This window comes from Heloderma suspectum, chromosome 3 (genome assembly GCF_057233095.1).
Source record: "Heloderma suspectum isolate Gila_16-S chromosome 3, 16-S_ref, whole genome shotgun sequence".
Taxonomy (NCBI): domain Eukaryota; kingdom Metazoa; phylum Chordata; class Lepidosauria; order Squamata; family Helodermatidae; genus Heloderma; species Heloderma suspectum.
The window spans coordinates 72,941,140-72,966,912 of record NC_139460.1 but is presented as its reverse complement, the minus strand read 5'-3'; the positions used below and the strand labels follow the sequence as shown (position 1 = coordinate 72,966,912).

The following is a 25,773-nucleotide window of genomic DNA, read 5'->3' as shown; positions in this document are numbered from 1 at the left end:
ACTATGTCAAAACTATGTCCCATTTAGTGTAGAAGGCAGCCATATATTATGAGGCTCTTGCAGTCAGGCTGGCCAAAATACAGGACCTTTATTCAGCTCCTTGCAACCTGCAGTAAATAACTGACAGTCCATGTACAAGCAAAGGGCAGAATCTGAATGGTCTGTGCTAGTGATGACATCAATTATGATTGTAAGATTTACAGTGCAATCTTATACCCACTTTTTGGGAGTAAGCCCCGTTAAACTCAGTGGGACTTACTTCAGAGTAGACATGTACAGGATTTCATTGTTAATTTATTTTCCTCTAGATCAGAGGTGGCAACACACTAACAGTTTAATGGTAGCATGTGTGATTGAGTGTAAATAGACAGATAGATAATTAAAAACACTTGTATGTAAATAAAGGCCATTACAGTAACTCAGAGCTGATTCAGGTTCCGTAACCGCATGTGGTAGAGACCCAGGGAGACTGCACTGTCTCAGAATATACGCATGGGAGTGCACATGAAAATACACCACTTGATTCTGATGTAATATGTTCCTAGGCTGACAGTAGTGGGATGTTAAAAATAATCCCCACATGAAAACCATGGATCTTTCCATTTGTTTTTAAATCTTGTTTCTGTCATGGTAAGTTCTGCTGTCACAACTTTTCTCTCTCTTATGTTTAGTGGAAAGACAAGATATAAACAAAACAAACAAATAACAACTAAATTTAAGACAAAAGTCCTCTTGTATGAAGTGGAGAAGTACATAAGAAATAATTCTAATTCTGCTTCTAAAGTAGAACCACCGTATTTAGAGAAAAATGCTACTGTTTGAAAGACAGAGTGGTATAGCTGTTAGGGGTGTGCATAGGATTCAGATGAAGCCCGAGCAGAATCAGGCCCCTGACACAAAGCAGGCTTCCCGCTGAAGTCACCATAGCCAAAACCAGGCCAGAACGAGTCTTCATTACTGATTCGTACTTGGAAACACATTTGGTCTCCTTTCCAAACAGTATCTTTAGGTTTAGTTTATCTAAAACACTGATGAATAGGAGGAGAGGGGATGGAGGGAAGGAGGTGTAGTGACTGACAGGTTCACCTTCTAATCCTAGGGCAGGTTTTACCAGGAGGTCCAATCACTGTGCTTGGGAGTGGGTGGGGGCCAAGGATGAGACCATGAGATGGCTGTTCTTCCACTGGGTAGTATCCTATAGGGGCTGTGCATACGCAGCCAGCCCCACCAGGCCCCTACCGTGCCTCCAGGGGCAAGCCCTGACATGTGCAAAACTGCACATTTCTCAAAGGGACAGGTCACGCTCCTTTTGGAAACGCACGTTTTCGCATGTGCTGGGGCTTGCTCCCAGAAGTGCACTATTGTGGCTGCATACAGTGGGGGCTGCATATGGACCTGGGCTGGTGAGGCTGTCTGTGCACAGACCGGGGCCTGTAGGGCTGGCTACACACGCACGGTCCCTATAGGATACTACCCTCTGCCACCAGGCTTCAGTATGAAGAAAGCCTTGAACTGGTTTTAATCATCAAAGCTCCCTAGCCCCTGCACCTATCATTCTGAAATTTTACAGGTTTCTTGCCAGGAAACATCTCTATGACTTGTGCCATTTTCATACTAATTGCCAAAGAACCACAGGGAGAGGAAAGGGGAAGTTTCCCCCCATCAGAATCTGAAAACTCTCCTTCTCCATAAACAGTTGCACCTAGGGATGTTAGAGAATTCCGCCATGGACTCCAATGAGATTCTTTAGAATCTGGCCCCCCAGAGTCCGTGGTGGAATGGACCACCCACCTCTGCCACCCCTCGAAGTTGCCCTGCAACAGATCCTACCTGCAACCAGCTGATCCAGTCCATCCACTGCTGTCCTGCGGAAGAAAATGGCGTCCAGCGTAGCGGACGCCATTTACGTTCCTTCTCTTTGCCTTATATTTATGTAGCCTATCACGGCAAAGAACAGGGGCGCAAATGGCGTCCGCTATGTCGGACGCCATTTGTGTCCCAGTGGCCAGATGTTCGCCAGCAGCTGGATGCGGCCGGCAGCTCTGCGGACTTGCCATGGAGTGGAGCCGGCCAGTGAGGATTCTGGGGGGGTGGGTGGATCGCCTCCCCCTCCCCATGGACCCCCTGTGGACTCCAGGTAAGGGTTTTTTGCACATCCCTAGTTGCACCTATCCTTCTGAAACTTTGCTGGTTTCTTTCTTAGGGACACCTCTAGACTATTTGTCACTTTCAGAACAATGGTCCACAAGAAAAACCTGTGCCTGTTCCCTGAAAACTCTGAGGTTCTACCCCCTCAGAAGGGACAGCTATCTCTGCAAATTTCATGTAGTTCTGCCAAGAAGTACAAAAGTTTGGGGGAGCTCATTCTAGTGCATGTGTATATGCATAGCACAACAAAGTGTACATGTGTTTTCTGACTTTTGGTAGGCGTAATCCCTCCTAAGGGGCTACTATGTCTGCAAATATCATCCCATTCTCCAGGAGAGAAAAAAAGATTGTAATCATTTTTTTTAAATTTCCAATGGTAGTCTATGGAAGGCACAGAGCCTTCCATTTCCAAATCTCAGTTCAGGTTCAGTACCTGAGTAGAAGCACGTGGGATCTGAATCAGTCCAAGCAGAATCGGGCCAGTTTCTGAAGTGTCTAATCAGGGGTCAGTCAAATCTAGTGGTCAGTGCACACCTATAATATATACATGTTGTTGTTACATGAGCTTGTTAGCTCCAAAAAGCAGAATGCTATATTTGAACAAAAGTAATAGCAGTCTTTTATATCACCCACAAAAATCTGGTAATACTAAAATCTACAAGCAAACATTTGAATCCAGTCCTTACTCCCTCCTTTATTTATAACTTTTGATTGCTACAGTGCCTTTTATTATATGGAAAAGTAACAACAGAATTCATCATTTTCAAATAGTTGATTTTGTTCTAGATAAAGTGCTTACTGCTGCTTTCAGCAGAAGAAAACAATTACAGCTGGCGGAAAGCATGTAAATTCAAACTAGCTATTGGAAAATAGAGTGAGCTGCATTGTATGGGAAAGGCACCTGCATAGAACTTGTTTAGTCACATTTGAAAAAGGCACAGCTGATCCAAGAGAAATGTCAGTACTTCTTATCCTACTGTTACCCTGTGACAAAATTAATTCTAGAATCACCTAATTGAGATTTAAAGCAAATTTGCAATTCATCCTTGTCTCCAAGTTTGAAGGGAAACAAAACAGAGGGTGGAATCCAACATTGCGCAAGCACACTTCCGCTGGCTCAGTTGGTGCAGTGGGACTTCCCCATCCAACCCTGCAGACTCCTGTGTGCGGTCCAAATCTGCTCTGGAGGGTTCCCTAACCCTCTGCAGCAGATTTGGAGGTCCTTGAAAGGCATTTCTCTAGTGGTTCCCATTTCGCTAGTGGATGACCAGCATTGGATCCAACTCAGGGTTTTGACAACACTAGTAAAATGTCTCAGAAGGAGTTCTATACATCCATAGGATGTCTCCAAATGTTTCCTAAAGTGAAATTTGGAGAGTGTTCGGAGGATTCCAACAAGTCATCAGAAGACTTTCAAGGGAAACAAGAGTATTCCTGATTTGGAATATGGAAGTTTTGTTATTACAAACCATTACTTACTGACAACAGTAGTATTACATAGTGTGATGAGTTTCAGTAGTCTGAGTTTGTTGCAAAATATACCTTCTGTTCAGTTGAATAACATTTTTCTGTAGCTTTTTAACAGCAAAAACGATGAAAGTGAGAGCTCTTACTGCTTAAACCCATTCTAATTTCCCTCCCTTCTTTTCAGTCCCTTATCAAAACTTGCCTCTTAGACAAAGGTTTTCCTGGGCTTTCATATTCTTACTTTAGCCACCCACTGTTTGTGCTGATGGAAAGGTACTGCCAGTGGTAGCCAGTAAAAAGCCCCAAAATGGGGCATTCTAGGGGCAGGGCAGGGCAGGGCAGCTTTGGATGCATTGGTTCCCAAGCTGCTCCATTCTCCAGCTTGGAGCTGTTGTAGGAAAATGCCCTCCTTTATGCCCCAATGAGAGGGAAAATTTAAATCACCCTGCTCCACCAGAGGAAAAGACAGGGAAAAACCAAATACCGTCAACCTTCTGCCCTGGCCAGTGGGAGCCGACAGGGATGTGGATGAAGTGGTAGACCCACCTCATCGCTTACCATTGTCTCACCTAGGATCTCTATGTTAGCCACAAGCTGTCTTAAGTGATTTTTAATATAAACCAGGAAAACAACTAATGATTGCTTAATATACAAACAATTTTTCCTGTTACCTCCTTAATTATATTCTTTTCAAAGGAGAAGAGTTTCTAGCAGATATGAAGTTTGTTTACATGGGCTCCAGCATCTGACCTTAATTGGCACCATACTTCATCTGTATATCATTTGAAAGCAACTTACTTTTAAATTGATGGCCATGAAAATATATTCCCACAAATCTTCCGTAACATTACAGGTCATCTTTTTTTTCCTACTCTGTTCAACATTTCTGTTCAGTTAGAATTTCTGTCTTCAAAATATTCTGATAGTATTATGAAAATAGATCCTTAAGGACAAACTATACGTGACATGAGAGATCCATAAGCAGAGGTGTCTTTTTCTTTGATTAAATGAAGCCACAGAGAAGGAAGGGAAAAATTGAAGCGGGGACTCCATGATGAAGGAGGGAATCTCTGATAAAACCTCCCCAACACAGATATTAGCCTCAGAGTCAGGAAAGATAGGTAAATACTAATTCCTGTCTTTTCTCCTCTAAACAGCTAATACGAGCTTTAAGTTGTGGGAAATAGTGCAGAGGGAAGGAGTTAAAGTGGCTCTCTCAGTGCTTTGAGCCCCAACCCAATTCATAAACATACTCCACCTACAATGTTGCTTTTAAACAAAGAAAAAGATGGCAGAGATCCAGTCACAGATCTCCTACGTAATATGTAGTTTAAGTCTTACTTTTAAGCACTTTAGTTTGTATATTCCTTTCTATCTGATTTTCTAGGGATGTCATAGAAGTCCAGGAATGGGGTAGAGTCCGGCAGACATCCTTTTGCTCAGCCCCTCGGACATCAGTCTGTTTAGTCCCATGCTTGCCTTACCCTGACTGGCTGTGCGCCGAGTTGGGCAAGCGCTGGGATCCCCGCTTACCTGCAAGCCACTATTTTGCGGAAAAACCTGGGTAAGGTTTTTACGTAAATGGCCATTTGTGCAAAATGGTGGCCGTAAATAGTGCCATTTACGGAATATTGCAGATGTAAATGGTCTACTTAGACCATTTGCACCTACAATTTTGGGCACATGGTGCTATTTGTGGCTGCATTTTGCACAAAATGGCCATTTACATAAAAAGCTTACCTAGGTTTTCTGCAAAATGGTGGCTCGTGGGTAAGCGGGACACTACGCACTGTGTGCCTGTGGAATATCTGGTGGATCGCGCTGTATGCTGAGCAGGGTTGGGCAGCCAGGTACGCAGCAGCACGCAAGGCGATGGTGGGTGAATTCGGCCATCCCTAGATAGTTCCCAATTTGCCTTCAGCCATGAAGATCATATATCAAAGTCTTCTGTTTAGATGGCAATTTCTGGGGCTTGATAGCTTATTGTGATTTTTCAGTTGTGCAGTGCCATGCTTTCTCCTGCTAGAACACTTTACAACCAGTAATAGTTTTTACACACATCAAGGCAGACACTTAAAAGAGTAGGTCAGGATGGTCTGATATTTGTTTTGTCAGTATTGGCTAATGGATTGTGGTACTGGTGTAGCAATCATACTGCTAGGAATTTTACAAGGCCTTGTACTGAGGCTTGGTGTTCCTGTGCACCAATTCATAATATTGCTTCTTGGAGTCAAGGTGTTAATATAAATGTTCTGTCTGTGTGTGTATAAGAAACCAGCTGTTTCAGTAAGTTGTGCAGTCACTAACAAAATATATGGGTAAATGTATTAAGATGACAAATATCACCATGTTCTTTTTTAGAATTTTTGTTTACTGATATAAACACAGGGTGAGATCCAAAGGAACATGCTTTATGTGAGAGAGCTATGAACACATTTAGCACTTTGTTTTCTGTTGGGGGGGTATTTAACTGAACAGCAATGCTTGTCTCTTCAACTGTGGAGACAAGGAGTAAAATTCAGTATGTCTGTTTGGGTCTTTCCCATGCACATGGGTGTTTTTCCTGGTTGTGGCCACGGACCCCATTTTTACCATCTATACCTGTTTTCAGTGTTAAGTGTGCATGTTCACCAGTTGACATACTTACTTAAAGTGATGCATATGGTCACATTTCTTGGTGATCAAATCTAGCAAGGTGTGTTTTAATTAACTGTCCTTTGAGTTTTTATCTATATTCTATTATTTATTCTCTTTTCATTTATATTGTTATTACATAGTAATCCCACCAGCTAGACTTTTTCAGTGGTCCCTGCGTATACCTTTATTTTTTAATGGACTGTTTCAAAAGGGGCTATTTTCCAGCTTGCCTTTGCTGTTATCTTGACTTACCTACATCTATGTCAGGTAGAGTCCATTTGTAAAGTAACAACTTCATTTGTGCCTTTGGCACGCAGAATCAAGTAGTCACTCTTTTTTGCACTTAACCCACTTTCTGCCTGTCCGTTCTCTGTAGATCCTTTCGGGGGGGGGGGAGGTCTTGTACCTGAGAGTGCACAAATGTGTGTTTATTACAGCCTGCCACTATATTGATGGTGACAGATTTGGTCATTCCAGCACTGCAAACTATGCACTGGGATCTAGATTTAGGTACACATAGCTGGGCTGGTGGAAACGTACTTCTCTACTCCTTGCTTCCCATGGCAGTCCCTCCAGCCCCCTAAACATGTTACACAGATGGAGACCATGCTGAATAGGGTGAGTGTGGTGCAGAGGGGGAGGACCCCCAAAATCAGGTGGGGGCACCATCCATGAAAAGGTCCAAAGAAGGCAGATCCTAGATTTATCCTAGCATTTATTGTACTATATTTCTAGTTTTAGTCTGGAAACTATTATACAAAAAAATATTAGTAAACATTGTGATCTATGCAACAGTTTGGCTGAAAATGATGGTTTCAGGATTCAGACTCTCATGACATGTAAAGCATTAACAGAGCTCTTTTACCTTTAATAATTGTGTGGAAAAACGAATTTCACCAGACGCAGGTTTTCATGCTATAGACAATCTTATCTCAAAAGTGGTCATAACCTCTTACCCTTAAGGTTATGAGGCTGGCATACATTTTTATTATTGATGTTAAGCATCTGAATTTTTATACAATCCATCAACCAACCAGGAAGATTCCATTCAAATGACTAGGTGTGTCAGTATTAAATAATGTGTCATTGCCCTTCCCAAATTTAGTTCATATGACCCTTACCTGTGTGACACAAACCTAATTGTAATAAAATTGTGGAATGAAGTGATTTAGGGATGGATCCAGCATCTGCCTTCTGTGGCTGGAAGGGCTCTGCTCACAGAATGTGCCTTCACCTAATTTTCAGAGATCCCCCTTCCCCCTAGCACTTCCTGGACTCTTTCTAGTATTTTTATGGGGCTGGAGGGGCTACCATGGAGGGCGGGCAAGGATGTCTGCTTCCCCCAGTCCAGTTCCACATGCTGAAATCTGGATCCAGCCCTTAGTATCCTGTTTAAAAATTAAAATTTGGAATACAAGGGAAATGTCTGATATAGTCTATAAATGTTTTCTTATTTTGAGTTCTGGAATTTAATCTATTAGCTTTAAAATTCTAGATAAAATACTGACTTACTCTGAACTTCTCTATTAGTTGAGATCCATAGTGGCAGGAAAAACTTTGGTCAATTTTAAACTGAATTTCCCTGTTCAGTGGATTCTTCAGTATGTTTTGAAGGTGGAGGGAAAAGAGAGATTTTAATAGCCCTTTGAAATTTACATAAACAATTAAGCTATTCCATGTGTACTACTCACTAGCCCCCTACATTTGTTTTTAGGTTCACTTGTAAATGGATGGGGTTCTGCGTCTGATGAGGACCGTAACTTTTCTAGTCATAGATCTAGTGTAGGTAGCTCCTCAGATGACTCCATCTTTACCAGCGGCAGTTTTGCACAAGCTCTGGTTGCAGCAGCAGATAAAGCTGGGTTTAGGCTGGATGGAACCAGCCTATCAAAAACAGGTTTGTAGACTCAAAGCTAATGCTTTTTGCATGACACCGGGGTCTCTCCCTTTTCTTTCTTTCTTTCTTTCTTTCTTTCTTTCTTTCTTTCATCCTTCCTTCCTTCCTTCCTTCCTTCCTTCCTTTTCTCCTTCTAAGAAAAGTGAAATCTCAATATGAATATACCTAACATGCATATAATAAGCCAGATGGGCTTATATTTCTGCCTATTTAATAATAAAAAGAGTACTTCAAGAAAAACAAAGCAATGCATAGCACAGACTTTTTATCACTACTCTTGACTCCACTATAGATTTACTGACGTGCACTGCCTTTTAATACTGCCTCAAAGAGACTACTAATTTTTGCCATGCAATTTTTGATGATTTATCATTTGCAAAACCTTTTCACAATCAATAATATTTCTTGTGAAGAACTGCTCACTTAGCTTTTATCTCCATTACTGCTTCTTTCTTGCACCTCTCCTGCCAAATGTATTTTCTGGGAAGACTTTGTAAGCATGGGGTGAGTTGGTGAAAGTTTATCACTCTTAACAATGCAACAGTTTAACAGCTTTATTAAATGGTTGCCTTTAAAGGCACTTAACCCAGTCGTTTATTATATTTGACTGTGGGATTATATCTCATGGATAGTAGAAGATGTATTAGGAAAATCAAGATACATTTGGAACAGTAGTTCTCGACTACTCTTGGACCTGTTTATGCATTATAGATGCCACATCGAAGCCTGTATGGTAACATGGCTCATATGACAGGTGTTACCATGTGAACTGCTTGAAGAAGAGCATACCACATGGATCAATATATTTTGACAACATCACTGCAGTGACATTGCGAAAAACTGAATAATCTATACAGTGAGCTGCTGCCCATGACAATCACATAAGAACTACCATATGGAATGGTTAAATGACCTTCCTATGATGGCTGCAAAGTATAAACCATTCTGACCATTAAATGTACTGTCTGCTTCCTAGGGATGGCGGAGAATTTCTCCACGAATCTCCGGGTGTCCGAATGCCAACGCATTCGGCCCCCCAAAATTGTTGGTGAAATTCTCCCCCCCCCCGCCACCCCCCGGGATGGGACTTACCTCGTGAGAATGCCCCTCTCGGCGGCGGGTCCTGACGGCGGTTCGGCGGGGGCGGCGGCCGGTCTTCTGACCGGCTGCCGCCACCACCATTGCAAAATAAAAAAGGAAAGTAAAAAACACACACACACACCCGTGATAGGCTACGTAACGATTTACGTAGCCTATCATGGCTAGATGTCCAAATTCAGCCGTGATAGGCTACGTAAATTGTCATGTAGCCTATCAGGGTTGACTAAAAAAAAAAATGCGCGTACGCAAATGGCGCCCATGGGGCGCCGCCATTTGCATTCCTTAGTTTGGCACGTCTAGTCTACGTAAAGATTTACGTAGACTACGGCGAAAATAAGGGCAACGCAAATAGCGTACACATTTAAATAAATAGTGTACATTTGCGTACACGCTTTTTTCTTTTTTTTTTCAAAGTCACCCATGATAGGCTACTTGATGATTTACGTAGCCTATCACGGCTGACTTTGGAAATCTAGCCGTGATAGGCTACGTAAATCGTTACGTAGCCTATCACGGGTGTGTGTTGTTGTTTTTTACTTTACTTTTTTTTTCGCGGCCGGGTAGACGGGGCGCTCCTCCCCGGCCTGAATTTTGGCGGCGAGGGATGGGGCGCCTCCCCCCCGGCCTGAATTTCGGCCGGGCGAGGCGGGGCGCCTCCCCCCCCTCGCCTGAACTTCGGGGGGAGAACCGAAGCACCTCCCCCCCACCGCGAAGCAAGCTGCGGGACCAGGTAAATCCCTTTCGTCCATCCCTACTGCTTCCTAAGGGCAGACTTTTTAGTATCCAATAATTTATTATTTTATTATTCATCATTATAATGTTGGCCATAATCCAACTTTTCCTGCATTTGCAGCTCATATTGCTGCATGTGCAGGATGTAAGTCTACAGGATATCTATAGAGTGCCTTCCACTGACTGCAGGCGTGGTAAAATCGCGCCAAGTGCACTGCTGTGTGTTCAACCACTTCTTTGAGTGGAAGCCTCATTCATACCTTCATATGGATGAATACAGCTGTCTCCTACTCTTCAGAGCCCTGGTATGCAGCCTACGCCTGTAAATATTACAAGTACCCTGGAAAGAACCAGTGCACTTGCCACAGAGAACGTTATAGACACCTTTATAGACATGGGAGCCCCTCCCATGTGGAAGATGATGGATTGCACCTTTGGATTTTTGCCTATGTGGAAAATAAAACTTTCAATCCTGGGAGAAAACTGATATGTACATTCCTGTGGATTATATATGGAGCTGTCAGTATCTTTCCTTCTTCATGCTTTCACTGCATTTCCCCTAAGACTTGCAAATTGCTCTTACAGTTACAAGGGTTTTTCTCTTGCTCATCTTTTGGGATGTTTTTGCTCATGAGTAACTCTGGCTGATGAGTTACTAAGCATGGTCCAGTGTGAAAAAATTAAATGAGCTAATAATAAACCCTGCATTCAAGAACAATAAATGACTAGTAAATTACAGTATTGTCCAGAACTCTTAAGAATGCTTTAACATTAGATTATCGACAACAAATCTATGGATTCTGGTAGCACAAATATCACTTCCATTGAATTTGAAACTAGACCTTCCTCAACGCTTATTAAAAAAATTATGGAAGCATGGCAAATCCCACCTAAATTTGTAGAGGAGCTACAAAAAATATATCATAATTTCTAACTTTTTATTAGCGATATAAATACATTAAATATATGAAAAACAGTTCTCAGCAGGAAAAACAAAGCCCAATCATATATATTCTGACTAGAATCGAAACACTTTGCTATATTTGGATTGATATAATCAATGCATATAAAATGAATGGGATAAGGGTTTCTGCAGATGCACACTCCATTAGTATAGAAGCAAAGATAACTATTCCATACAATATTAACATTTGCATGCATAAAAATATTGAAATATGGAGAACCCTTAACTGAATTAGCCTGTTCTTGAATGGTTTGGGCTCCAGAATAAACAATTAACTCCTCAAACATGCCTTATGTGGTTACTTATAAATATACAATGAACACTGCATCCAGGATATGTCTTCCATTGATTGAAGTGCTCTGCCCATGGAAGTCATCTCCACCCAAGTTGGGGGGATCCCCCTTCCCCTCCATACTATACCCCATTCATCAGGGCCACTGACCCTCTGTGTAATTTTCAGCGGTTGGAGTGGCTGCCATGGGGAGGAGGAGATGGAGAAGTTCACTTTCAGCAGCCCAGTTGCATGTGCCTAAATCTGGATTCAACCCCATATGTTGGATATAACTGGGTAAAAAGAATACAAGAGGAGAAATACATTCTCAAAAGTGCAAAAGATTAAGATTTGATACAGCCCAATATGTTATGGAATAAGCTCCTTCTTCAGGAGCAATCTTACACTGCAAACAAGCTAAGCCAGCTCACAGAATGGATGCTATTTGTGTGCCAGTTTTTGGTGGAAAGTAAATAAAATAAATAACACCATCAGGGAATCTCAGGGGTTGTATTAGATTGTCATCTTTCACACCTTTAAGAACCTGTTTCTGTCCTTGCATTCTTTTTGGTTTGGTTGCCTCCTTTTTGATTTTTTGCTGGATACAACTGGGAAGAAAAAAACGTAATCACAGACATATGTGTTTTCTGTGCAGAAAAGACTGTGAGTAAATGTTGCTTCCAAGAGAAAAAATATGTTTTACTTCTATGTAGCATACAAAATAGTGGTGATGGACAAACTGTCTTTCAGTTTCTTAGCTCAATTCAATGCCGAGTTTGTCACTTTGCTCATGAGGTCTTCTATAAAAGTAGTCCTCATGTGAAATGTCCCAATTAAATAAACTAAGGGATGTTAGAGCAGACATGCAAGAAGAACTGGTCCATCAGCACAATAATATTTTGATTTCAACTTTTTATTTTTAGGCAAACCATATTCGTCCTCTCAGAGGCCTCGGCCAACCAGCCCATTTTCTACTGACAGCAACACCAGTGCAACACAGAATCAGAGTCAAAGGCCTAGGCCTACCAAAAAACACAAGGGAGGCAGAGTGGACCAGCCTCCATTGCCTCACCGTAGGGAAGGAATGACAGATGGTAAGTTCTGGTTTGGTCATTTCCATGGTAATTGTAAAGTGGTGCTTCCCACAATAGCATACCAAAATTACATTAAAAAATTACCTTAAAGAACATTTGCTTGCCACTTTCAACTCAAGTAGTAGGCCCTGGTTATTTTAGATCTATGTCAGGGCTACACATAATGGCTGGGCTTGGTATGCAAGTGTCAGAATCTACTAGCCAGCTGTGAACTCCATTCCCATGATAGCTGATATTGTCTGATGAAGTGATGTAACTCAGATTTTATGAAGGTTGATTTTTATTTTACTTTTAACGTCAGATTCGTTACACAGCTTTTGACAGGGTTTTATATCTTTCAAAATTTTAAGATTAGTCTTTAAGTCACAGACACATATACATATTTTCTATATCAATTTAAATATTAAACAACATTTACATTGTTGTTTCTGGTACAACCACAAAATCTGGGGAAACTGTGGAATTTGGCCAGTAAGATGCTTATTTTTTTTTGTCCAATAAATTTTATTACAAAAATAAAGGGAGAATGTCCCTTTTTCAAGTTTTTCAAGGCGCCCTGTGGCACCATAAAGACTAATCTCTGTTGTGACATGAGTTCATAGTAGGGACAGATGAATCTGTTGGGTTCAGTTTCTACAACCTCCAAACTTTTTGAAGCACAAGTCTGTTGCATCCCATTTCTGGATCAGTTTCCGTATTTTTTTTGAAAAAGGTCTGCACAAAAAATTAGACACTTTTTAATGTATTTCTCCTAATATGTGCATTTCTTCTAATGCAAACAATAGGAGAAATGCATTAAAATGCAGACATTAGCTTTAAAAATCACACATTAAAATGCATACAAGTGCATGTATTAAAATGCATACATACATTTTTGTACACGTTTTCCTAAGGTATGCAGTTTTTATACATTTCTCTGAATGTATTTCTCCCTAATGTGCACATTTTTGTATGCATTTTGAACAGTGTTAAACAATTTGGAGATATGCAAAAATGTACTCATAGCGTGGTGGGTTATGTATTAGTTTGGGAAGTGTGAATTATGTCAGTTCTTATAAAAATGCAAATATGGGAATTTCTGTCCCATCTCTAGTTCATACACTAGAACTTCTAAAATGCTTGTTTTTCCCCCCAAGATGGGGTTTGGAGAAGCTACATTGGGATATTTGTATTTTAAATCAGAATTCATGATGAAACCAATTTTTTGGCATATTAGCCCTTAGAATGGTATATTGGTTCCTCCTTCATATCATGACAAATGATCTGATCCAGTCATGACACAAGCAGATATCACTTTGTTCTTAATGCCTAGAGAAAAAATAAAAAACTTGGCAAGATACAAAACATCCTTTACATGCATTGTTACAGTATGTTAAAATGTCCAAAAGATCCAAAGGTTTTGTTTACAAAAAAATGAGTAAAGGTTTCTGTTCAAAAGGCGGATATGAGAAACCTGGTCTACTCCATTTCTAAAATACTGCCTAACTTCCAACTACATACATTGTATTTAGTAAAACTGCAATCATATATATATATATATATATATATATATATATATACTTACTTGGGAATAAACTCCAGTGGCCTCATTCGTAGGGACTTCTGAGTGAACATTCATCGATTCAGCCTGTAAAACACATTGACCATTTGTTTAACAAAGTCTGTTCTTCAGCCAGCAGAAATCCAACCTTTAAGCTGCAATCCTATACACACGTACAGAAGTGTATGTCCTATTGAATTCAATAGCACTTACTTCTGGGTAGATATGTATAGGATTGTGATATTAATTACAAATGCAAACTATCTCCCCCCCACACACACACACATTTATTTATTTATTAGTTTTGTATACCGCCCAACTGGCAAGTGCCCTTGGGGCAATTTATAATCATAAAGCTAAACAACAAGAACAAATAACGAAGATAAATAGAAATAATAATACAACAATACAACTGTCAAAATAATATATTAATTATTAAAAACAGTTTAAAAATTGAAAACATTGAGGAGCCAGCAATAAAATTAATAAAGCAACAAATTAGAGGTTAAATGCCAACTTAAAGAATCATAGAATCATAGAAGTAGGGTTGGAAGGGGCCTATAAGAGTCCAACCCCCTGCTCAATGCAGGAATCTAAGTCAAAGCATCCCTGACAGATGGCAGTCCAGTTTAACGCCTTCAGTGTGAGAGAGCCCACTACCTCCCTAGGTAATTGGTTCCATTGTCGTATTGCTCTAACAGTCAGGACGTTTTTCCTGATGTTCAGCCGGAATCTGGCTTCCTGTAACATGAGCCCATTATTCCGTGTCCTGCATTCTGGGATGATCGAGAAGAGGTCCTGGCCTTCCTCTCTGTGACAACCTTTCAAGTACTTGAACAGCGCTATCATATCTTCCCTCAGTCTTCTCTTCTCAAGGCTAAACATGCCCAGTTCTTTCAGTCTCTCCTCCTAGGGCTTTGTTTCCGGCTCCCTGATCATCTTCGTTGCCCTCCTCTGAACCTTTTCCAGTTTGTCTGCGTCCTGCCCAGAACTGGACACAGTACTGAAGATGAGGACTAACCAGTGCTGAGTAGAGGGGAACTAGAACTTCACGTGATTTGGAAGCTATACTTCTATTAATGCAGCCCAAAATAGCATTTGCCCTTTTTGCAGCCACATCACATTGCTGATGATCTTAACCTGGTGTCTAAATGTATTCAATGAAGACACCAGGTCGATCCCTGGAAAGGTAATTGCACAGATGGGGGGCCACCTCAGAGAAGGCTAGCCACTTGTTGCACCACTGTGGGCAGCAACACCCAAAAAAGAGCCTCCAAAGACGTTCTTGGCAATCAGACAGAAACATATGGTAGAAGGCACTTCTTCAGGTAGACTTATCCCAAATGATAATATTATCATTTAGGTCTGAATTAGGATGCCCATCAAAGAAAAGGGGAAGAATATCTAGCATCTACTTGATTATTTTCCTCACTCACTTTTATTTCTCTTTATTTTTTTTATGTAGTTCCTTGCAGTTCAAGATTGTAAGTGGGAATGTTAAAATTTAATGACTGCAAAAAGTTTTCAGACAAAAGAGAGGCTCAAGTTCCATTGTCCATTCCCCAAACCTTGTTTTTCAAGCTGGATTCCCTTCTTGCTCTAACTGATTAACATCGAGAACATACAGTAACTGAACAAGTATTCTCCTACTACATAGTGATTGCTTAGGCTTCTTTTATCTCCATACTTTTTGCATTTGAACTAATAATCACAAAAAATAGTAAAACTTAAAAGCCTTGTTATCACCTCATTCACTCACCAGAACAGGGAGGGCTTCTCACTGTAATCACTCTGGTGAGTGGATTTGTCAAAGCCTGATCTATGTGATATTCATTTATATAAGTACCCAACAAAATGGAGTGTTTTTCTCTCTAAAAGAGCAAGGAACACACAACACACCATACAGATGTGCTTGTGCTGGGCTGATTGTGAGAATGGGACAATAAACACACCATCTTTTGTCACTTTAAGACTCATACAACGAAGGGTTGCAATGCTTTACGCCTTTCCTAGCAAAAGCGCACATCTCATTAGAAAAAACTGAGACAGGCTTCAAGCTTTTTCATACCACATTTCCCCTAATGGTGTGTATCCATTTCGTGGCAATATATGCAGTTGTCAACTCCCCTCATGTTACATGTATATGACTACCCAACTTCCAGCAAGGAAACTATACATACACATGCACTCACACTCAAGTAGGGCCAGAACATTCACAGCTTCCTTGCCATATGGGTACACACATTTCCTAACTTCTCAATAGGGTTGCCAACACCTTGCCAGGAGATGATGCCTATAGCATTCAGTGCAACTGCTAGTTACTGACCAAGCCTGTGAGTGCTCTGATTTCCACCATATGTATCTACGTGTTCTTTCATTCATCATTTCCATTCACCTGCTTTAGCCAGGAGGGCTATCTCCAGGCAAGTCCTAGGCAACACTACTGACAACAGGTGATCATTATAGTTACAACTACAATGACCTCTTGCTTATGGAAAGCACATAAAACACTATAATGTGGATCTGAAGAAGTTAGTTTAAGGAAATTCACAGAAGGAAAGTTGCCCATCCCCTTCTCCCCCCTGCAGCCACTTATACCCCCAGCTACACCTTCTTGAACAACATGGAATAGGACAAAGCGGTTGCTAGGGGAGGGAGCAATTACCCCAAATCTCCCTCCAACAGCAGCCCTGCACATCCTACCCATATTGTTCAGAGAGGACTCTCAACCCTCCAGAGAGGCTTTATGGATGGAGGTGGGGGGAAGGGGCAGAGGTGGCTGCACCAGGGAGGAGGCACTGGGAAATGTTCCTTCCATTAACTACCTGAACAATGCAGTCCTATACATGTCTACTAAAAAGTAAACCCAACTGAGTTCAATGAGACTTATTCCCAGGTAGGTATGTATAGAATTGCAGCCTAACAGTGCAATCGTATGCATGTCTACTCAGAAGTAACTCTACTCCCAGGTAAGTATGTATAGGATTGTAATCTAAGGGCTCTTCCAGATGGAGGGCTCCTAGTACCAACAATCATTGTTCTTCTGCTGTAAACTACAAGCAGAATGGCCATGGATTGCTGCTACGTGCCACTACCTTATGTCTGCATTAGTCGATGGAAAATGACAGGATGTAGCCAAAGCTCTCCCTTCCCTTCACTACTCCATTCTTTGTGTGTTGTTGTTTTGTTTCTTCCATGCAATTCTGGAAGTTCAAAGTTTTGCTGCTGTACTTTTACTCCTGTGTAAGTGTGCAGCTCCAATTTGGATTGGGACCATGGCATTCCAAGAGGGGAGAGTTAAGCCGTACCCCTACCCACCCATTTTTTCTCAAAATTATAGGCACACAAACACACCCTGCTGGGAAGTTTTTTAAAAGTCTCAAATGGAGGCTTTTTTTAATCCCCCCTCCCTGCATGAGGATGGAATTTAAGGGGGGAAATGGGAAGAAAAAGGTTTAACGTTCCCTTTCAGAATACCATGGCCCCAATTTGAGTTGGGGGCACGGGCTTATACAGGAATAAAAGCGCAGCAGTGAACCTTTGAACTTCCAGAATTGCACACTTCTGCGGAAGAAACAAAACAAAAGAATTTCTGCACAAATATTACTTCTACCCCTCATAGTTGCCTCACATACCCTCATTTAGTTTGTTGCTATTTCTGAAACAGGAACCCAGCGTGTGGGGGGGGCAGGGGATAAAGCAAAGAAATATTTGCTGCAGAAGCAGCTTCAGCAGAGGTAGAGAGGAGAAGGTGCAATTGACTTCCAGGGTGACGGGGGAATGTTGCTGTTTCCCCAGCCTGAAGCCATGAAAACACACTCCCAGCAGCATCACATACATGTCACAGAATTACACCCACAAAACACCACAAGCACTGAAAATCAGGCAGCCACACCACTGTTTTTTTGCAGATCATGGCATGCCAGAAAAAAAATTAACAAATATTCCCTGGTGTAAGAAAAATGGGAGGGGGGGGGACGACATGGGATGACACTGGACAACTGCAGGAGACTGACAACATCATGTGGACAGCCAAAAAAATCCTTCAAACAAGGTAAGCGGATAAGATATTAAAAACCCTGCCTGGAAGAGCCCTAAGTTAACTTAACTTGGGATCCAAGCCATTGTATATTTTCAGTTTATATAGAGAGTAAATTGCCATAACATCTTTTTACAACAATTAAATCAATGCTGCTTATATCTATTTATTTTCCTGACATAATAAATGCTAGGGATGTATGAGAATTTCATTTTTGCTTGTAAAACATGTGAGCATGCCCTGTTCGAAGTCACAAGCGCAAGCACAGTTCCGCCAAAAATGTTTGCAAATTGCTGGACGTGCGCTCGTGGTTGATTTGTGCAGCTTTCCAGTTCGATTTTGAGCCAATTAACTAATTAGCACAAATTTCCCCTCTAGCCTGAATCAGACCCACTTTAGTCTATGGAGGAAAGTTGCGCAAATTTCACGTTCAATCGCTCGATTTGTGCAATTTCCCTGTTCATGCAGAGCAAGGAGCAATTTCAAACGCAAACAGGAATCGGGCACAAGATGAGTGGCAACTTAGACAATGTTTGGAGAATCGTGGTGATCTCAAACATCGCTTGTTCACACATCCTTAATAAATTCTTTTTATAGGAAACATTCATTAACTATTTTACACTGGAATTGGAAGAAACATTGAAAACAAACATAAAATTAAATGTATTCCACAAATATATCCCACTGTTCGCAGCTTTCTATTAAAAAAAAAATAGCCTGAAGGTGCTTTCTGCTGATATTTCCTTGTAATGTATCTCTTTAATTTCATTTTTTTGCATTTTCTATTGCATTTTGAATTTTGTATTTATATCGCATATGAGAATAGCCAGTGTTTCTCCTGCTCCAACATCAACCATCCTTTCACAATCAACAGCATTAAAATTTATTAGATTGATGACTGTATAGAATGAGGGGCATTACAGGACTCACTTATATAATGTTGAACTTTGGTTTATGTGTGAATTATCACATAGTATGTTTCATGAGTAAAGAAGTAATTTCTTTATTCATTATCTCCTCCTCTGGGTATCTTCTGCAATTAAATGAAATTTCCATTGAAGTGCACTGGTAGGAGGGTTAGCAGCATTAAGCTCCTTTGAAAAGTCTATACTAATAACTATTGTTTTCAGTCACCATGGGTAGTCTCTCACACTGTTCACAGTAATCCAAGGTGAGTCAAATGGGAACACATTTAGCTTTTGTTGAGGTTGTTGCTGTCACAAAATATCAGAATCTCCAGCTCTCTAATTACAGAATTGGGAGAAAAGCCACCACTCTCCAATAATATTACATTATTTTACCAATTGGCTTGCAAATTTCTCTTTCTGGAACTATGCTGTCATCATATGTAGCTTCTGATGACTTGGCTGGCTTCCATTCAAAGCAAAGGGCTGCCAGCTAAGGCTAGGTGTTCCAGAGAAATATGTTTTTACTGAGTGTTTGAACCCTGGGGGAATGGAACCTCACTGGAATAGAACAACAAAAGACAGTCATGTACAAGTCCCCCCAGCTTTATGACCACATCTTGTGGTTTATAGTCAGCTAGGATTCATCATTCATAGGAAATACTCTGCATCCCTTCATGCCTACCTGAATGGCAAATTATCAATTTACTTTTGCCATCCACTAGGAACTCAGTTTATTAGCTCCTCCATCCTTGCCTACCTTCATAAATCAAGTCCAAAAAGCTAATCAGTTACCACTTGATTTAGATATACTGAGAAAAGGAGAGAAAGTTGAAAGAACATTCCAAATCCACTAAAAGTCCAACATAAATTTATTTTAATAATATGCAGTGTTAATAGGAAATGTCTGATAAGATCAGTTGAAGAAAAGAATGAACAGGCACTTGAACAAGGAAGAACAAAATGAAGTCATATGATCCTCTTTACTCCTCAATTCTGTGTGAATGGGAACAAGATTAATGACTGAATTGCCAAAGAGTAGCTATCCAATAAAACTATGATTACTGTCAAAGACGTATTCTCCACAAATCCTTTTGGCAATTGTCAGGAGATGCAAGGGCTCAAAGCTTTGTGTCTGTATGCAGCTGCCCCATGTAGTGAGGCTGTGCTGTCTAGAAGAATCCATTGACCAGCCTGGGTGGGCAGGTTCAATCTAGGGACAGGGGTGGGCAACTTGTAGTCCTCCAGATGTTTTGCCCTACAACTCCCTCCAGCTGTAGCCAGCATAGCCAATGCTTAGCATTCATGGGACTTGTAGGCCAAAACATCTGGAGGGCCAAAGGTTGTTAAGCTACCTAGGCAGATGCTGCAACACACAGTCCAGTAGCTTGGGACCATGAGGGGAATGGGAGGAGATCAGCCCTTTCACTCATTGTCATGGTCCCAGTGAAAGTCCCCTCTCCCTGAAGCCGCTATTTGCATCAGAAGGCAAGCTCCCATTGAGTCTCCAAAGGTATGCAAATGAACAAGGAAGTCAATATGTGGGATAGGTGTGGGGAGAGTAAAAACAGCTCCCTCCATAACACCCTATACATTTTTCATTCCCCAGATATCTGAGTTTCACGAATGTACAGCAGCTGTTCCTTTCTCCTCTACCCTATTTCTGTATACCCTAGGCATGGGCTCTTGTTAAGAAATGTCAGTATGCACCAGGCTATACATGGATAGAACCAGCAGATTCCTTTGATTCCTGGAAAAAAAGTGATGTCACATTCATGATTACTTGTGGTTCACATTGTGGTATATTCACCTGATCCAGTAAGCAAAGATGGTCAAGATTATCATGGACAAAGAAAGCAGTTCTCATACACCTGTGAACTAGCCTATTAAGAGCATTGCTATATCCCTAATTCAGAAGACAAAAGAACCAAAAGGTCATGCACAATAAATATTCACACGGGCATGATTCAGGGAATTGCAAAGCTTATATTCTAAGAGGAGGATTTAGTGAGCGGTTGTATGTAATAATCTTGCATGTTTATTTTGAAACAGCATGGGCAGAATGTTGGAATGCAACTAAGAAATGTTTTAAAAAATGTGAATTACTAGTGCCTCTTCACCATTGCAAGGTCCAAAAATAAAAGAAAACAACACTTACATATACCTTTTAAAAGCTGCAATTTGAAAAAAAAAAGTGTAGTATTTTTAAATATTTTAAATCTAAAGAAAAAATAGATATTAGTAGCCTTTCACAAGACCCACTTCACACACAAAATTGCACACAATTATTCTGGAAACGTATTTGTCAGTATTTTTTTTAATAAATGATAGCAGTATCAATTAGAAATATGACAGCTGGCTATATTTAGACAACTATATGCTTGAAATCAGCACAAGCTAACAAATTTTCATTTGTTGAACTACTGCTGAAGATTTTTTTTGGTCAGAATTTGTTGTCTGAACATATCAAAGCAATTTACAAATTCACTGAAAATTGAGTGCACATTAACGAAGATCTGGGGAAAAAACTTTCATATGAAGCCACCTTTATTTATCTGGTGGGACAGGTTCTGTCTGGAATGTGGTCTGTATTATGGAAATATATATATTTTCCATTAGGGATTTGGAAACTATTTCATAACAAATGTAGGATCCAAAATGAAACAGAACCCAAATCAACTGATACTGTAAGTGAATTTCGTTACTTATTTGTCAGGTGCAGCTCAACTAAAACAATTCTTCAGGTGAAGAACCTAGTACATTAGTTAAAATAAAAGGCATTTGGTAGTGGTCTACAATCAGTGAAATATGTAGGATATATATATTTCTGACTGACAAGACTTTCAATCCCTTACTTTTTGCTCTACATCATCAAGCATAACTTACATGTCACTGAAATGTTAAGTCTATTCACATTTTTTAGATCTTCCGCCACCACCAGACCCACCCCCTGGTCAGGGTTTAAGGCAGCAGATAGGCCCTGGCCAACGTGGAGGTTCGACAGAGAGAAAAGGAAGCTCTCTTGAACGACAGCATACATCCAGCATAGATGAAACAAAGAGCTCTTTGGATCGTCAAGCTAGAACGTCACTAGAGTGGCAGCGGCAAACCCAGGAATGGATAAGCTCCACAGAACTTCAAGGCCAGCAAAAGCAAGCATTTGGATCAGGTGTGTAGCTGCACCTCTCAAAGCAGCTTAGGCAGTTTCCTAAATATATTCCATTATAAGATCCCCTACAGGCAATCAAGGTCAAAGCTTACAATGGAACATTGAAAGGATTGCTACTAACATTTGACCTTCAGTGTTTGCTCCTGCAATGGTGAAGCTTTTGAATACACCTATACTACTAAAATTCTGAATGCATGCCTTTGGGAATTAATAATGCTACTATATTCAGCAGGGGGAAAATGTATTTGACAGCTTATGTGAGGAATACATACATAATGTGTGGAACACACATTGGTTGTGAATTTTCGTTATCTCCTGGAATTGAATTTTTGCATGCATACAGTGCACCAAATGCCCTTACCATCCACCTGTATTAACAGCATTCTCATCAGTTTACTCACACGTATGACTATGTTGCCCTGTACTATGCTCAAAGTCAGTTTGATCTCTTGATTTGTTTTGGGATTTTTTTTTAAACAATGAACTTCTCATTGGTAAACTCAGAGCCTTATTTATAAGGCAAAAACTCATAATAGGCTGGATTTATCTGTTTATTTTTGCAGCTTTTATACATTCCTTTTGTCAGTTTGATTTCAAATACTGATAATTTCTATTTCAGCCCTTCTACTCAATAATATTGGTGGAATGCCTTCCATATCCATAGCTCATTGCCAAAGAAATAATGAAGAGAAATAGTGACAAAACAGCATTCTTGTAGGAGGATAAAGGCATGCATACTGTTTTGTTTTGTTTTTGTACAATCCTTTTAGTCTGCAAAAAACCCCACCTGCTAACGATTGTCCATTGACAGAATGAGCATCTTTTAATAGCATTATAAGAAACACAATTAATTTATTATTTGAAGATTACTAGTGTGAAAATATAAAATAGCTTTAAAACTGTAAGGCTACAATCCTATATACATTTACATAGGAATAAGTCTCATTAAACTCAACAGTTTCAGCAGTATGGACAATTGATGTATTATTGCTCTGAATGGTCCTTATTCATATAACATGATTATTGGCCTTCTAGTAAGTACATGCACTAAATAATCATGAATTAGTATTTATCTTGTTTATTCCGAATATGTAATTGTAGACTATGGAGACCACAGACTATTAAGTACTGCAAAATGCATGGTTATTGAAGATTTCTACTTTTCCCCCGAAGTTTTCTGTGAACACAAACATGCAAGAAAATAAAAAATTACAACTTGGACTTATAGTAGGGAAAATAAGAAGAGTAAACGTGTCACCCTTTAGAAGACTTGTCGCCATGAACAGCAAAGCAAATGTGTTTCAATTAGAGGCAGTCTACTCATGTCAGAAAACTCACGTTGCCAATCATGCATGTAGTGCACATAGCCAATATTAGAATCCAAGATGGCTATCTTAAATTCTTGTTCTGTTCAATATTTCAGCCCACACTAGTTAGGAAATTGTAGTGACATCACCAATTTTTTTCTGTTTTAAGGAGGTTGAATATCAGTAATTTATGATGATTGTAATAGTAGCAATAAACAATAACAGAAAGAAAAGAGAAGGGTTATAACTTAAATAGAACAAAACCTATTTTTGAAAATCAGGGATATCATGTGCTACAACACTATCAGAAACAAAAGAGGCTTCTAATAATAACATTATGTTTCTGTTGTTACAGTCTTTGGCCTCTGTGGAATTATAGAAATCCAGTATTGTCAGCCCCATTTTAGGAAGGAAGGAGATCAAGCATAGTATTTCTGTCACTATAACCATTTTGAAATCAAAGTTAGCTGCTGTGAATGCACATTTATGTTCAGATACCCAAAATGTTTGTAAAATTGCTACATCAACTCTATTCTGTTTCATATTACCTTGACACAACACATCCAATGAAGATTGCTGAAAAGAGTCTCAACAAATGTTACAATGGAGCAATAGCACCGTAGAGTCACAAGGCATACAAGAATCTACAAGATGCATCATAAATCTTTAAATAAGTTTGTAGCAGAAGTATACCTGCTGGAAATAAGCAAAGCATTAGTTCAATCCATGGCAGTTGTTGAATTCGACATATGGCATGACTTACTGGTATGAGAGTATTAACTGCTTTCATTTCAAAACGTATATCCAGAACTTGAACAGTATCATTCATTGGGAAATAAGCACACTCGTCCTGCTTTGCATTCCTCATTTCTGAATGAAGCAGCTATGCTTGGAAAGGTGAACAAGTACATCATAATCTAACCCTTTCCTCAGTGGTACAGCTATGTAATTGTAAAGCCTGGGCCTAATGATCTTACGGGAGCAGTGGGTGGGTGGGGACTTCAATGTCCATGTCTATTACTTCAGTTGTGGAACACTGCACATAACTAACATTTCTCTTTCCTGTCCAGACACCATTCAATGCTTTAAAACTGCTTCTACGTTCCGTATATGTTAGATTCTCACAATTGGAACAAAAACAACAATAAAACTTGAATCCTATAAAAATACTCTGAACTTGTGCAATTTTGCATTAAATTCACTTAAATCATAGCACCATTATGACAACAGGCATAAAATGGACTATGCTTCTGCTGACCTAATGCTTGCATCACCTGCCACTCTCTGGGTGGTCATGTGGGGGGCCTTGGGCTGCAGGAACCTGTACTTTGGCCCTGTGGGCCAGCCCTAGCTATACCCGTGCCTTTGCTTGAACTGGACCACCACACAATTGATCAAAATAAATTGTTGCTTCCATTGTTATCTCTTGCACTCTTATAGCACAGTGATACTATTTTCCTTTAAATATGTTGTTGGGAGCATTTTCTGAAAAGAATCTGCTTTCTGTCTTACAGTCTTGAAGTCCTGAGGTATCAACACACTGGCCAATTGCTGTTTAGTAAATCATGATGAGATGAAATCTTTCTGTTTGAATTATTATTTCTTCAGTCTCTTCTGGCCAAGTACATACAAGGTCATTCACTTTGAAGTACTGCTCCTGATCAAAAGTTATGATTGTGTGTTGACCGAGTCATCCTGCAGTGGTATGCTATTGCATGATGATAGTCCAAGTCGGATCATTCCTCTTTGAACTGCTACAGTTTGCATTGCATATGTTTGCTTTCCCTCTAATGCCACCTCCAAGATGTTGATATTGTCCAATGAAAGCTAAACAAATAGACCAGGAACATGTGGTCTGAATATAATAAACTGTGACATATGGTATGCTATATCCTGCAGTATGGTGATTTGAGAGCTTTTGAGATCTGGGTTCATTAGCAGGTCTAACCCAACATGTTTTGAGATTGGTTTCTTGCTCACTGATTGCAGGTAAACCATATCCTGACATTGTTCATTATGTATCTGTATATATTTTGTGTACAACTTTCAGCATCTAGGTAATCCTGGTCTCTTTCACAATCAAACAGAATAATATGTCAACAGCTAGCAGGACCATCTTTGTGAGTTTGATCAGCATTCGAGTTACTATCCCTTCATGCCCACTGTAACATTCAAATCTACTTTGATTTTGAGTGCAGCATACAAGTTTGTTTAACCAACAATTATTTTCTGTACTGCAAATTAAAAGGTTCCACATCATTTATGAAGAGATGGAATTTAACCTGTTCTAGATGGAGTTATCTTAAGGATAAGGTTTATAGTTTGGGAGTACTGTTAAACCCATCCCATACTCTAACTCTAAAGTGGCATCAGTGGCATAAAGCATTTTGTACCAGCCTAGGCTTGTGCACCAATTACAACTCTTGAGGGAAGGAGCATGGCATGGTTATCCATGTCTTAGTAACATCTAGGCTTGACTCCTGCACTGTGTTGTACATGGGA

The 25,773-nt window shown here is 40.1% G+C and overlaps 1 protein-coding gene and 1 long non-coding RNA gene across 2 annotated transcripts in view; one reads left to right on the top strand and one right to left on the bottom strand.

The window, feature by feature from the left end:
- LOC146349795 (uncharacterized) overlaps window positions 1–25,773 on the bottom strand; it is an 87,585-nt gene that overhangs the window by 25,422 nt on the left and 36,390 nt on the right. The window contains exon 2 of the long non-coding RNA XR_014789087.1: window positions 13,876–13,938. This is a non-coding gene — a long non-coding RNA (uncharacterized LOC146349795). The remainder of the gene's footprint in view (window positions 1–13,875; window positions 13,939–25,773) is intronic.
- Window positions 1–25,773, top strand: part of ROBO2 (roundabout guidance receptor 2) — a 721,099-nt gene that overhangs the window by 683,691 nt on the left and 11,635 nt on the right. Inside the window, exons 26-27 of the mRNA XM_084843509.1 lie at window positions 12,141–12,311; window positions 21,719–21,964. Of these exons, the coding sequence (XP_084699635.1) occupies window positions 12,141–12,311; window positions 21,719–21,964 (417 nt within the window). The remainder of the gene's footprint in view (window positions 1–12,140; window positions 12,312–21,718; window positions 21,965–25,773) is intronic.